This window comes from Hyaena hyaena, unplaced genomic scaffold, assembly GCF_003009895.1.
Source record: "Hyaena hyaena isolate Hyena2069 unplaced genomic scaffold, ASM300989v1 scaffold_390, whole genome shotgun sequence".
In the NCBI taxonomy this organism is placed as follows: domain Eukaryota; kingdom Metazoa; phylum Chordata; class Mammalia; order Carnivora; family Hyaenidae; genus Hyaena; species Hyaena hyaena.
This window is the reverse complement of record NW_024081018.1, coordinates 1,268,143-1,282,223: the sequence shown is the minus strand read 5'-3', so window position 1 is coordinate 1,282,223 and position 14,081 is coordinate 1,268,143. Positions and strand designations below refer to the sequence as shown.

At 41.0% G+C, this 14,081-nt stretch overlaps 1 protein-coding gene across 2 annotated transcripts in view; it reads right to left on the bottom strand.

The window, feature by feature from the left end:
* Window positions 1–14,081, bottom strand: part of SORT1 (sortilin 1) — a 66,063-nt gene that overhangs the window by 28,593 nt on the left and 23,389 nt on the right. For both annotated transcript variants that reach the window (XM_039251080.1, XM_039251081.1), the window contains exons 3-6: window positions 13,603–13,676; window positions 3,822–3,924; window positions 3,121–3,285; window positions 228–301 (exon numbers count right to left, since the gene is read on the bottom strand). In XM_039251080.1, the coding sequence (XP_039107011.1) occupies window positions 228–301; window positions 3,121–3,285; window positions 3,822–3,924; window positions 13,603–13,676 (416 nt within the window). The remainder of the gene's footprint in view (window positions 1–227; window positions 302–3,120; window positions 3,286–3,821; window positions 3,925–13,602; window positions 13,677–14,081) is intronic.

Here is a 14,081-nt window from a genome sequence, read left to right as displayed (position 1 = left end):
TTTACACTTTATATTCTAACATTTAGTGAGACTAAGTATTCTTCCCCTGCAGAATTAGAGGCTCTTCCAGGTCAAGATCTGGGTCATACCCTTTCTCTTGGATCCCTGAGGGCACCCTGAAGAGTACTTGGCCCATGGTAAGTGCTCAATATTTATTCATGTGACTTCTGGCAGCACTGTAAGGAAAGGTTTAGGGCTCTGCACAGATGGAGTCTTCTGTTACTCACCATTTGGCCAAACACACTGCTTTGTGGATTTCTTCCCATTTTCCCCCAAAATCCTTGGACACCCACAGGCCATTCTGAAAGATTATAAATGACTTATCAGAATTCCAGCTTTGTCCTGTGCAGCTGCTTCTCTGACCTTTAATATTTTATATCCGATCATTCAGGGCAGTAAAAACACACACTGAAGTTCCATCCAAGCTGCCTGTGCTCCACACACACATGGTTTATGGGGGCCTTGTCAGGGTTTGGGAGGTTCAGAATGACAAATGCTTGTGGAGTGCCTAGTACATGCCAGGCACGGTACCAGATGTTGCCTGGGGGACACAAAGACAAATAAGATGTGCTTCCTGCTCTCAAGGAGTTCACAGTTGAACAAGGGGTGCAGATATGAAGTTTGATACAATGTGGTAACTTGTAACATGGTCTCTGGGGTGAGAATAGGGAGGGGGGAACAATGAATGAGACCCTTTGTGAAGACAGATGAACCAGTATTAAATAATCAACAGTTTAACCCAAAGAAGGCAAATGGGAAGATGAGATGTTACTGCACAAATATACACTAGTACTAGTCAAGGCAAGAGGTGATAAAATATCGTGGGGTGGGCAGGGAGCTAAAAGCCTTCAGACACTGATGGAGCACCAATTCTAAGGTGAAGAAAGAAGGGGCGAATGCTTGGGAAAGAGGTGCGGGCCACCTCACAGAGGGCCTCAGTTTTACCTTTTTAAAGATGGAGTACTTGGATGGCAATGGGAAAGATGGATTTTTGACCAGAAGTAGGAAAAGTAATGAAAAAGTGCCACATTAGTGTATGAAGACTTAGTGAGGCCCTAAACCATAGCTGTGAGGAATGGGCTGAAGAATCTAGAAACTAGATTCAGTAGAACTGGATAATTTTTCCTGTAGGGCACAGAGAGAGAGAGAGAGAGAGAGAGAGAGAGAGAGAGAGAGCACGCACGCAAGTGTGTGTGTGTGTGTGTGTGTGTGTAATCTTTAGCAGTACGGGGGAGGGCAGCAAGATAGGAATCTGAGCTTTAGGAGGAAGCCAGAAATACGGATTTGAGAACCTTATACCTTAATTACAGTGGCACTTAAAATGGTCAGAGTGGAAGAGATTGCTCAGAGTGAAATGAGTGGAGAGCACTTTAGGGGAGGTTGACAGGAGTCTATGAAAGAGACCAGGAAGGAGTGGTTAGAAGGTAGGAAAGAACCAGAGGAATGAAGTCACAGAAGCCAAGCCAACTGAGTTCCCAGAAGGTTGAGACTGGCCAATATTTTCAAATGTAGCAGACACGTAGTAAGATGAAGATGAACGATGTCATCTAGATTGACAACACAAGCCTACTGGGCCCAGATCCAGTGGAGGAGGGACAGAGTGCAGTTGAGATTAAATGGGGATGGTCTGGGTGGAATTTACCTCCAGTACTCCCCACTCTCATCCACCATTCTTCCTTCTGTAACTCTTCCTCCTCTGGTAATGTTCACCTCCCAGCATGTCTAAGGTACCTAATTCTACTTAGAAATAGGAAAGGGTCTGATATCACCTGTTTTCACTTTAGTACATATTGGTCCATCTTACCCACCCTGATTATTTTTACTTCCTACTTACCCTTCACTGGAAGAAATCTGAGGTGTAAAAGCAGACTTTGGCTATCTCTTTCTGAGGACAGCATGTTTCAGTAACCTCAAGACACTTGATAATGGCGATGAGGTGGTCAAAGGGGGGCTGGTGATTCTGTCCATTCCTCTGGGGGTCTCTCTGCTCCCTTGAAGGGCCTACAGCTCAAGCTGCTGGAGGCCAACTTCCTGGAATTGTTGCATTAAGATCTGAAGCCTACCCAGTAAGCTAGTTTCCTTCCTCTAGCCTCCTTTGGCTAAACTTAACTTTGATCCTCCTTGAGTCTTCCAGCCTTCCCTGTGCTCAAAGATCTGCACAGAGAAGGCCCAGAACCCAGACTGCTCTTCCAGAGCCCTTCACCCTCCCTGTGCCAGACTGGTTTCCATATTGATGATCCAGTTTCTGTCCGCAGAATGGTCACCACAGCAATGGCTCTCAAATTTTAGTGTGCAGGCTCAGCCAGGAAGGTCATTAAAAATACTAGCCCCCTCGCAACCAAAAGTCACTGATGGACTCTATCTGGATTGGGGCCTAGGAACTGCATATTAAACCAGTCTCCCAGGAGTTTCTATCTGACGTTGCTGGACAGGAGAAATCAGAAATAAGATGAGAGAGAGCCGTGTAAACACAAAGCATAATTATGATTACCATAGTCTAGCAACTCAGCCACTTTGGGCCCTGAAAACCCATGGTAGAGAAGACTGGTCCTCTAGGGAAGGAAAAGTGAAAGGTGCATCCAGGGAACTTTCAGAGAGGTGGGAGGGTTAGGGAGGGATACAGGTTTCTGGGAACAGTATAGGAATGTGGTAGGGGATGCAGAGATTTAAGACTCTGGATATTTAATACATGAGTATCAAAGATAGAAATCAGGGTGCTTTATATACTAGGAACAAAAAAAATATCATAAAGATGGGGTTTGGCCACAGCAAAGGAACAAGACCATCAGGAGGTTGACAATCTAGGTGTGTCCCTTGCAGCACAAGAATGATTATGTTAAACTGTTTTCTAGTTCATTACTCCAACAGTACACACTTATTCACTTAAAAAACCTGGAATGACAGCTAGATAGCCTATGCATCTGGAAAAGATAGCACATGAAAATCATGCCCTTTAACCAAATAAGAAAAAGATGCAAAAAATACGTAATTCATGACTTAAGAAGTCACTAGAAAGCAGTCCAATATAAAGAGCATATCCCGCAGTGCCCTTTTAAAACAGTATATTTTGAGCCTACAAAAAATGCAAAAGAGCAAGACAAGTTCCTCAAGTCTACTTACCTCAGTGCTGAGGGCTAAAAGATAATCAGAATTCTGAGGGCTATACATCATCTGAGTCAGAGGATGAAAAGGGAGATTGGTCTGAACAAAGTTCTTTGCAAAATCTGATGATCTAAAGATTCTTCCTCCATGACTTCCTCCAGACACTTCTGCTGTTAAAATCACCTGATCAGGAAGAAAAAAGTTCAGATTCAGAATACAATACTATAAAAGCACAGGAAGTTCTTACACCATTTTCACCAGATGTGAATTTTCAAAAGTAAGAAGAGTTATAAAAACAGATCAGTTGGTGCACTGCACTCCTCCAGTATTAATTAGTCTTGCAACAAATGTTATCCTAAATTGAACCAGTGTGTCGTAACAATGAATGTAGCCTGCTCAGTTTGGGATTAGCTAGTTGCCCAAAGACTAAAATGTTGTCTCACGGATTATACATTGTGATACCAAACAACCACTACATAATTACAAAGAGTTTGGCTGGATCTCGGAATAGGGACCAAACAAAAAATAAAAATAAAAATCCTGTGTGCTGAATTCCATTCTTTCATCATCAGCACTAAATTATATTTAATTTTAAAAAATACACTGACTGAGAGCAAACTAAATCTATTGGTGTGTACAACTGAATCATTCCCAGATTATCTGACAGCCCTGCAATGTGGTATCAAGCACAGCTTCATATATGTCTGAATGTGTCTCACCTTTCCAGAATTCTCAGGACCAATAGCCATGCCAAACTCAGTCCGAATGAAGGTGTTATTGATGAGATTTGTAATATCCTTAAAGTTCTTTCCATAGTCCTCACTGAGAGGAAGAAAAACAAGACACGTTTAGAATGCAATGTCGAGGACGCTGCTGGGCTCCTGCCTGGCTTCCATTCCCCCTTCCCACTGGCTTTGCTGAGGCACTCACCCTCCCCTAACAGTCACCTGCCTCAGGGGGACTGGTTCCATCTCTGGCTCTGGTGGTGTGCCTGATTAGTCTGAAGGAAACTGCATCCCCTTACCAGTGATGGGATCAGAGATGTGGAATGACCCAGGATGAGCCAATAAAACAAAAGGGGGTAATTTGGAGTCTTTTAGGAAACACATTTCCTTACACTTAAAGACAGCCACCTGACAAAACAATGTTTTCTTTTAGATCAGTGGTTCTCAATCAGTGTATTTTTGCCCCCCACCCCCACCCCTGGCTGCAAACATTTGATAACATCTGGAGACATTTATGATTATCATCAACTCAGGGGTGAGATGCTACTGGCATCTAGTAGGTAGAGGCTAAAGATTCTGTTACACATACTACAATGCACAGGACAGTTTCACAAGAAAAAATTATCTGGCCCCAAATGTCAGTAATGCAAAATTTGAGAAACCCCAACACTGTAATATGTGAATACAAAGCAAAAAAATTGCTACTGGCATTCAGACACAATGAGAACATAGCTTGAAAAACAAGCCAACATAAGTGAAGAGAACTGCTGAGGGGATTCAGGAATTCTGGAGCCTGTGACATGGGATGGAACTAACACTGAAGCCCATCCTTCTGTATTAGTTATGCGCCATTAATTCCATTATTATATAAGCTAGTTTGGGTTGGGATGTCTGCTAGATGTAGCCAAAGGCCTCCTAACTAATCTATGAATGCACAGTACACATGATAAAGCTGTAAACTAAGTAGCAGGAGTCTTGAAGTCCCCCACTTCCAGAGGCCGCGTCCCAGGTACCGGTCTCCAGTGCATGCAACGCACAAAACACAGCTCAGGAAAACAAATGCACTTAATCTCATCTCTTGGGTTGTCAAAGCTTTCCCCCAGAGTCCGTTCCAACAATATCTTTGAGAGGTATTCAATTTCGTGTTTAGATTTTGAAAAGCAAAGGCAAAAAAATCAGTAGCTGTCTACCTCTGATGGGTTTAATACCGTGTGCAGTTCTGATAAAACATGACATAGAATATGAAATCTTAACATTCACTAAATCGAAATGTTCATCAGTGGAGACCACCATGTTTTGCGAGTCAACTGCCCAGTGACAAATGCAATGTGCAGTGCTCTTCACCAACAGAACAGACACTTTAACAGATGGTACAATTTTGGTAGCAGCCTCAACAAATAATCACAGAGCCACAGAACATGAGAGATACAAAGGACTGAGGAGAGCATCCTGTCCGACTCCCCTATCTCATGGATGAGGAGGTTCAACAGGAGGCAACTGTCAAAAGTCAACGAGTTAATTAAGGGCAAAACTGAAACTACAATGCAATTCTCTTAACTCTCAGCCCCAGACTAGACCAACGTTTAATTATTTGTGAGTTTTTCTCTTACAGTCTGTGGTCTTTCGCTTGTGGCCTAGGCTGGTGGCTTGGCAGTAAAGATGGGCTCAGAGGAAGTTGGGAGCAGACAGGAAGGTAGTATCTCTGAGTGTCTGCATAGGTATGCTAAAGCAAAGTACATGTGACTTTAGGTTGTCTGAATAACTCTTCCCATTTCTTAACATACATACACAGAAGATTCCTAAACAAAACAGAGATTAGGCACTGCCCAACCAATTCCTTTATTACCCTTTCCTTGGCTTTGGAGCACAGAAAGTGTTCTTATCTTCCAGACAGCAGGTCAAGGGATATGCATAAATAATCCATACCTCTATGATGTACATATCATCAGTCGCGCAGACAACCATCTAAAGGAGTCTGTAGTGGCTTGCTTATCACCAGCTTACAAATCTCCCCTCCTTCATGACATCCCCAGGGAACCTCCACAAACCTGCTGCCAAGCCTGCTTGCTTTTTAAGAACTTGGCACAACAAAACATATCCCTGCCCTTCAGAAAAAGAAAGCAACATGAACCAAACAAAAAATCATCTGTGACACTACCTTAGGCACTTAAAAAAACAACTAGAGCACAATGGACTAGTCTCTACCTGCAAGGAGTTATGTAGCGTTCTGTCGAGACCACATAAAGCTAAGGAATACATTTTAATATAACACTTTATTTTATTTTATTTTTTTCTTGAGAGTGTGCGTGTAAGCGGGGAGGGACAGAGAGAGGGAGACGGAGAATCCTAAGCAGGCTCCATGCTCAGCGCAGAGCCCAAGGTGGAGCTCTTCTCACAATGCACTGTGAGATCACAGTCTGAGCCCAAATCAAGAGTTGGACGCTTTAACTGACTCAGCCACCCAGGCGTCCCAATACCTTATTTTATTTAAAAAATTATTTTAAATGTTTTATTTATTTTTAAGAGAGAGATAGAGACAGCATGAGCAGGGGAGGGTCAGGGAGAGAGGGAGACACAGAATCTGAAGACAGGCTCCAGGCTCTGAGCTGTTAACACAGACCCCGACGCGGGGCTCAAACCCATGAACCGTGAGATCATGACCCGAGCCAAAGTCGGACACTTAACCGACTGAACCACCCAGGCGTCCCCCCACCAACACTTTATTTTAAAGTAGTTTTCTTTTCTTTTTAATTTTTTTTTAACGTTTTATTTATTTCTAGGAGAGAGAGAGAGACAGCGTGAGCAGGGGAGGGTCAGAGAGAGAGGGAGTCACAGACTCTGAAACAGGCTCTAGGCTCTGTGCTGGCAGTCAGCACAGAGCCCGACGCGGGGCTCGAACCCACTAACCGCGAGATCATGACCTAAGCGAAAGTCAGACGCTTAACCGACTAAGCCACCCAGGCGCCCCAGTAGTTTTATTTTCTATCAGCATATTTATCAGCATACAACATATCTCATGAAAAGGAAATTAATGAAACAGCTTCAAAAATAAATCTAGTTTCAAATTCCATAAGATAATTAATAGTGTTATAAACAGCAGTCAAATGATAAGTTAACAAAACCCTGTGAGACCATCTGCTTTCGAAACAAGTCTTTTGAACAAAAAATAGCCAATTTCTGGTTACCAAAAAAAAAAAAAATGATCACTTATGCATACATCTGTGCTGTAAACATATGCATAGATTGTTATGTTTAACAAGAAACTGTTAAAATACAAGTATTATTGGAATATAACCTAATACCCCCAACGAACAAAAAAATCCAGACATTAAAATAAATGAAAAAAAAAAGTAATCCTCACATGGGACTTCTAGTAAGAACATGAGAATTCTTAGTTAAGATGAAGCACTCCCAAGAGGGTTTTCCTACAAGACTCATATATTGACGTTCAACCCAAATGTCAACAACCAAAAATTACATCCTTGATTTTGAACACTTTTCATTTACAATATACTGAAACTTGTAATAGGCATTTGAACTGCAGACATTTAATGAAATGGAACAGCGTAGCTCTCCAAAACCTCATATAATCTTACATTTTGATTTTCTCAACAATCAAACAAGCATAGATATCCTTGTTTGGTTGGCTTTCAGGCCTAACCGTTTCTCTGTTTTAGTTCATTTCTGCCATGGTTAAGTTGCTATGAATTGCAACATAAAAGCAACAAGGATGACAATAAACTTAAAAAAAAAATAACACTTTAGTCGTTTTCCCTAATCAGGAAAGCGTATACGGTAGATCCTGATTGCTCACGGGCTCTGTATTTGCAAATGTGACCACTCATTCAAATGTATTTGTAACCCTAAAATCAAGACCCGTGGCACTCTGGCAGTCACTAGCAGGCACGCAGCACGTGATGAACATGTGAGTAACCTTGCATGCCCACTCCCAGCTGAGGGCCAACAGGCGGCTGCTCTGCCTTTTTGTTTCAACTCTTATACTGCAAATAAGGGTCTTCTTCACAGTCTGTTTAGTGCTATGCGTTTTGCATCTTTGCATTTTTGTTTTGTTTTTTTCTTTTGCTGGTTATTCTGCTGTTTAAAACAGCCCTTTAGCACAGTGTTGAAGGCTCCTTAGTGTCCTTGCACTAAGGCTTTGATGTACCTTATGGACAAAATACAGGAGTTAGATAAGCGTCTTCTGGGCAAGAATTGGCTTTGAGCTCAATGTTAATGAATCAAGATATATTTAAAAAGGTACCTTTCAATAGAAGGACACACAAAACAAGGTTACGTACTGATCAACTGACAAAAATGAATATTGTGACCAGAGGTTTGCAGGAGCCTAAACCTTTCTTTCTTTCGCCTAAGAGCAATGGTTCTGTGTTCACTAATTCAGTGCTCAAGGAGACTTTGTAGAACAATGAAAATCCACTGTACTGAGATTTCCAGTGTAGCATATTAAAATGTGGCAACATAATTATAGCCCTGAAATCATACATCAGCCAGCAAAATGGGCAGAATGTGAATTCACATCAGGCTGAAAAAAATTATTTTTTTAATCCCAACTGTTTAATGCTACCTATGTCTTTTAATTTTAATCTTTTTTTATCCTTATGCAAAAAAAGGATACATGTTTCCTGCAGAAATTTTGAATACAAGCGGGAAAATAAAGAGGGTAAGATATTGTGAATAAAAGCCCGGAACTTTTTTTTTAATGTTCATTTATTTACTTTGACACACACACACACATACACACACACAGAGAGAGAGAGAGAGAGAGAGAGCGCGCATGAGGAGGAGAGGGGCAGATGGAGATGGAGAGAGAGAATCCCAAGCAGGCTCCATGCTGTCAGAGCAGAGCTGGACATGGGACTCGATCCCACCAACCATGAGATCATGACCTGAGCCAAAATCAAGAATCGGACACTTAACCAGCTGAGGTGAGCCACTGAGGTGCCGCAAATCCCAGAACTTTTCATCAGAAGGAACATGAGGATGTATCCGGTATCCTGATTTTGCTTTGGTTGACAAGGCAACGCAATAGGTGTTTTCACGGAAATATTTCCTCAGAGAGGAAAACCACCTAGTTTCATGATTTTTATATGCCTTAAATTGGTAAAAGTGAAGTTTTAGTAAAAATGCCATCATCGTACATTTTAATAAACTTTTTATTTAAGGAAAAAAACAGTAAAATATGTTTTATAATGGAATTATGCTAACTTTGTAACTAAAACATGCAATCACTGTTAATAATCTACTGCAGTGAAAACTGAACCAAGCATATCATTAAAAAGGAAGTCATACAAGATGTGTTAGAGAAGCTAGTTTACTATACTTGGCTGTAATATCTGTTGTATACCTGTAAGTTTTATCTTTTTGTTTAACTTCAAGTAACATACTTAAAAATTTTCACTGACTATGGAATAAAACCTTAATTTGAAATTTCTTAAGATGCCCTTACTAATTTCCAAAAGTCAAACGATTCTCAATAGGAAATAAAAATCACAAATAGAGTTTTGTGGTAATTAGGTATAGAATTTCTGTGTACCATAATGCTTACATATGTCTCACTAAGTTGCTCTTACAATGAAAAGTTAGACTTAAGAGGCCATAAAATAAAACGGTGCAAAACATCTTTCAGTTGCCAAAAGCCAAACTATCATGTTTACCATAGATACGGTTTATTTCCTTTTTAACTTCACATTTGAAAGAAGCAAATGTACTTCACGATCTATTATATAAGTTATCCCTTAACAGAAAATCAAAATTTAAAGTATTCAAATATAACTCCTTTAAATTGAAGATATCAATATATTATTCAATTTGACTTAATCATTAATGCCTAGGGATTTTATCTATTATTTCCCAAATCTTCCCACAATTCTTATTAAAATAATTTTTTTAAATGTTCCCTTATTTTTGAGAGGGGAGAAAGGGCAGAGAGAGGGAGATGGAATCTGAAGCAGGCTCCAGGCTCCGAGCTGTCACCATAGAGTCCAAGAGGGCTCAAACTCACAAACCATGAGATCATGACCTGAGCCCAGGTCGGACGTTTAACCGACTGAGCCACCCAGGCACCCCACCCACAATTCTTTTTTATAACCTAAATACCGAAGTATACTTCCCTCTAACTCCGCATAGGTAAGAAACCTTCCTTCTAATCCTGTGACCTTCTGTGCCCTACTGCTCAGAGCAGCTGGCATGTGAGGAAAGTGCCTTTTCTTTGAATCCCAAATGAACCTTTGATCACATAAGATTTAGTATAGAACAATAATCCAATAAGTAATATAATCATGAGAGCTGTAAAAAAACAGAAGAGTCTTCAGAGTGGATTGAACAGGCTTTTATTTTATTTTTTGTTGAGCGATCTCCCCCTGTTGAGGATTCATCTTAATCAAACTGCCCCCTCCCCTCCGAAGCCACACGTGCCTCTTGGCTGGCATGTTCGACAACACGAGTCAATTCACAGCAGCCAGGCCAGACCAGTGGGGGAAGCAACCAGGCACAGTTACAGTTTCCACCTAAACTCTGGAAGAGGTCTCACTTCCCAGCAGGGGAGAAATAATTAATATTCAAAATGACCTTGGGAAAAAGAAAAAACAATCAAACAAAAGCCCTGTTGTGCAACACGAAGCAAAAGAACCTCAGTAGCGTGAGACTGTACCAGAAACAAACAGCATTGCTCCCCGGTAAAACGTATGTTAGGGGTTTCTCACAAGACAAGTATAGGATGAAAAGGGCTAAGTCAGATGGTGGTAGGTATTTTGACAGTGACATTTAGCGATACTGTTTGTGTTTTGGTTCTGGCTGTGTTAAAGTAAACACAAAATTGAAAAGCAAAAGGACTGGAAAAAAGATTCATGAAAATACATTTTACTCCCCCTGGGGATGACTCATGAACCTGTCAGGAACAGCTCCAGCCACACGATTCAAGAGCAACATAGAGAATAAAAAGTGAACTCAGAAGGCGAGCAGATAAGTGATGCAGGCAGTAGGTATGGAAGATAGTTCAACCCGGAGGAGGAAGAGTTTAGTAAACAGCCTTCACAACAGGGCTCTTCGGAATCAATAGGAGAGGATTTGCTACTAAAAAATAAACTGGAAATCAGCACCTTCTACGATGCATACATACGTGATATCTATCACAGCAGCATTAGTAATCCTGAAAAAATCAGCTACCACCTATGTTTCCAAGAGGACAGTGATTAAGTGAATTCTGTCAGTCTAGCAAAAATGTCAAGTTACCAGCAGAGGGGATATGAACAATATCCTGGGATGAGCCCTTGCCAACCAGACGGGGACAGGTTGTGATGCTGGGCATTAGTAGTACTTGGGTACTGGCAGCAACAAGGGGGTGTGTGCACTTGTAGAAGCCCTGGAAGCATTTCGGGGCAGGCAAGCACTTTTTTACCAACTGGCACAGGAGGCTTTCACATTCATTTTGGCAACTGGTACAGCAGTGCCAGAAGAGCCTGGCTGTGTGCCATCCCTGGCTGCGGGCACAGCAGGAGTTGACCGCACTGGGTTCTTGCTCCATGCCAGCCATTGCAAAGCAGAACTTGCAACAGTTACAGTTGGTAATGGTACTGGTCTACGGTGAAGATACATTATCATCATCTTTCTTTCACAGATGACAAAAAACTTAGGGAGGTTAAACGACTTGTTCAAGTTCATTCTGCTTGCAAATAAATGAGAGTACTAAGATTCAGTCCTGGGCCTATTTGCCAACAGAATCTGGCAACTTTACCCTGCATCATGCTGCTTCCCAAGACTATATGGCCGTAGGAGTAATATTAAAGAGGAAAATCAAGATAATAAACTGTAAATAAATTAAGATTACACTTATGGTGAATTTTTTCTTTCTTCTAAGATTTCTAAATGTTTTATAATATGGTTGTATTGCTTTAAAATTTTTTTTTAACATTTGGCTCTGTTTTTAAAAATGTTTATTTTTGAAAGAAATAGAGCACAAGCAGGGGAGGGTCAGAGAGAGAGGGAGACACAGAATCCAAAGCAGGCTCTAGGCTCTGAGCTGTCACCACAGAGTCCGACGCAGGGCTCAAACTCACAAACTGCGAGATCATGACCTGAGCCGAAAGTCAGATGCTCAACCAACTGAGCCATCCAGGCGCCCCATGGTTGTGTTGCTTTTATAATGAAAGGTGAATTGGTAAGAAAAACTGTATTATACAGAAAGATTTTATGACAGCAAGTTTTTTTTTAACACTGGAAAGAGTTACAAATGTTTTTAAATGTATTTTTTCTTTTCCCAAACAGGATACTTTTCATCTGTCTGAAATGTTTCAACCCCTATTCTAACTGAATAAACAAAATCACCTATAAATTATAGCCCTTTCTAGTACTGGAATTATACAATGCATTATCAATCTTTATCAAATAAAAAATAATACCAGTCTAAAAATTACAGAGAAGCCAAGACATTCACTCATTCGATTAGTATGTACTGCTTGTCTGCTATGAGTCAGCTGTTTGGCTGGTTGTTGGGAGAAACCTGGGTTAGTCAAGAACCTTGCTTTTATGGAGTTTATAGCAATTTCACACAGCAATTCCTTCTTAGCAAATTTTTAGGCCAAAATCACTGTGTGGAAGGGCAGAGAGCACTGCCAGGCTCAGTAGCAACAACAGCCAGTGACCACACCTACTAGGGAAGGGAGGTTAGGCTGATCCATTCGAGAGCTTCAACATGGGTTCACGCCCACCTGGGCCAAGGCCAACAGTCAAATAGAGAACCCTGAGAGAGTACAATGGCTCCTGGAAGCCCTAGGCATAGTTTCTATGTCATCTGCTGGGATGTCATAGTCTTTAGGTCCCTTGGGGAAAAATGGAATAGACACAAATGACTGAGAAGACAATCAGCAATTTCTGAGTTAGCTCGTCTTGAATCTTATAATTAAGGTAAAGAACCTACTATTTAGCCAAGCTGTACCTTTGAGAAGACAACTTTAAAACCTTGTGAATGTCACACTACAGATTATGATTCCTGAACATACACTGCCACCATCCTTATCAATGTGAACAGTATTAGGCACTTGGGTTAGGTCTGACCTGAGGACCTCCTCCTGATCTGGAAACAAACTGTTTAGGGCTCAAAACAGGTACACACTTTTTAAAATATTTATTTTGAGACAGAGAGACAGAGAGAGAGAGACAGAGACAGAGACAGAAAGAGAGAGAGAGAGAGAGAGAGAATCCCAAGCAGGCTCTGTGTTGCTGTTGAGCAACCCATGAATCGTGAGATCATGGCCTGAGCCGAAATCAAGAGTTGGACACTTAACCAACTGAGCCACCTAGGTGCCCCCATACCCATTTTCTTATAAGATAAATGACATTCACCTGGGAGGCATAGTGAGGACTGTAAAAACCATTTCAGGGATATAAAAACCATTTTGTGCTATTGCAGGGATATAAAAACCCATAACAGAAAGATGGTTAAACTCTATGCTACTTTCTCACAGATAAATACCCATTTAAATTAATGGAAACACACCCCTATGGACTCTTCCTTCATCTTCCTTTATTGTTTTGCCACTCAATTAGGTCAGCCTAATCTCCTTGGAACTAGATCCCTTTTCATACTTTTTCAGGTTAAGTAGGCACTCAGGGTGCTGAGTGTGAGAGTCTGGTGAAAATTTAAGAGGGCTAGAAGATCCTTTAATCAACTCTGAGATTCCATCAAGTCTACAAAACTAGGGAACTTACATTCGCAATGTGTTACTCAGCCAATGCCCCAGCCACATGTTATGCATCTCACCTTCGATATAGCTTGGACTGTCCGAAAGTCATAATTACCAGTGGTACATGGAAGGTAGTCAAGACTAGAATGATCTGGGAAGAGACAAAAGCATGCAGTCAATAAGAAAGATAGTCTAATTACATGCTTGCATGTGATGAGATTAAATCAACATCTAAAAGGCTGACAAGAGCCCAGCTCTGCAGTAGCCTATACTGTAATATAAAGAAAACCAAGACAGAGCAAGTTACTAGGGCTCACAATGATTCAAGATCTCAGCTTATTTTGTTGAAACGGTCCCATCACATACACTTGAAACAGTGAGGCAGAACTAATCAACTATGCATTATAATAAAGGAAGAGTTTAACTCTTTTGTATCTCTATTATTGTAAGACATTCTTAGGCAAAGATCATCTCTTTTTCCACGTACAGAACAGTATGGGTGCTCTAACAGAGGTCACTGTGTCATATACATCTGTCCTTTCCTTCTTCTCCTTGC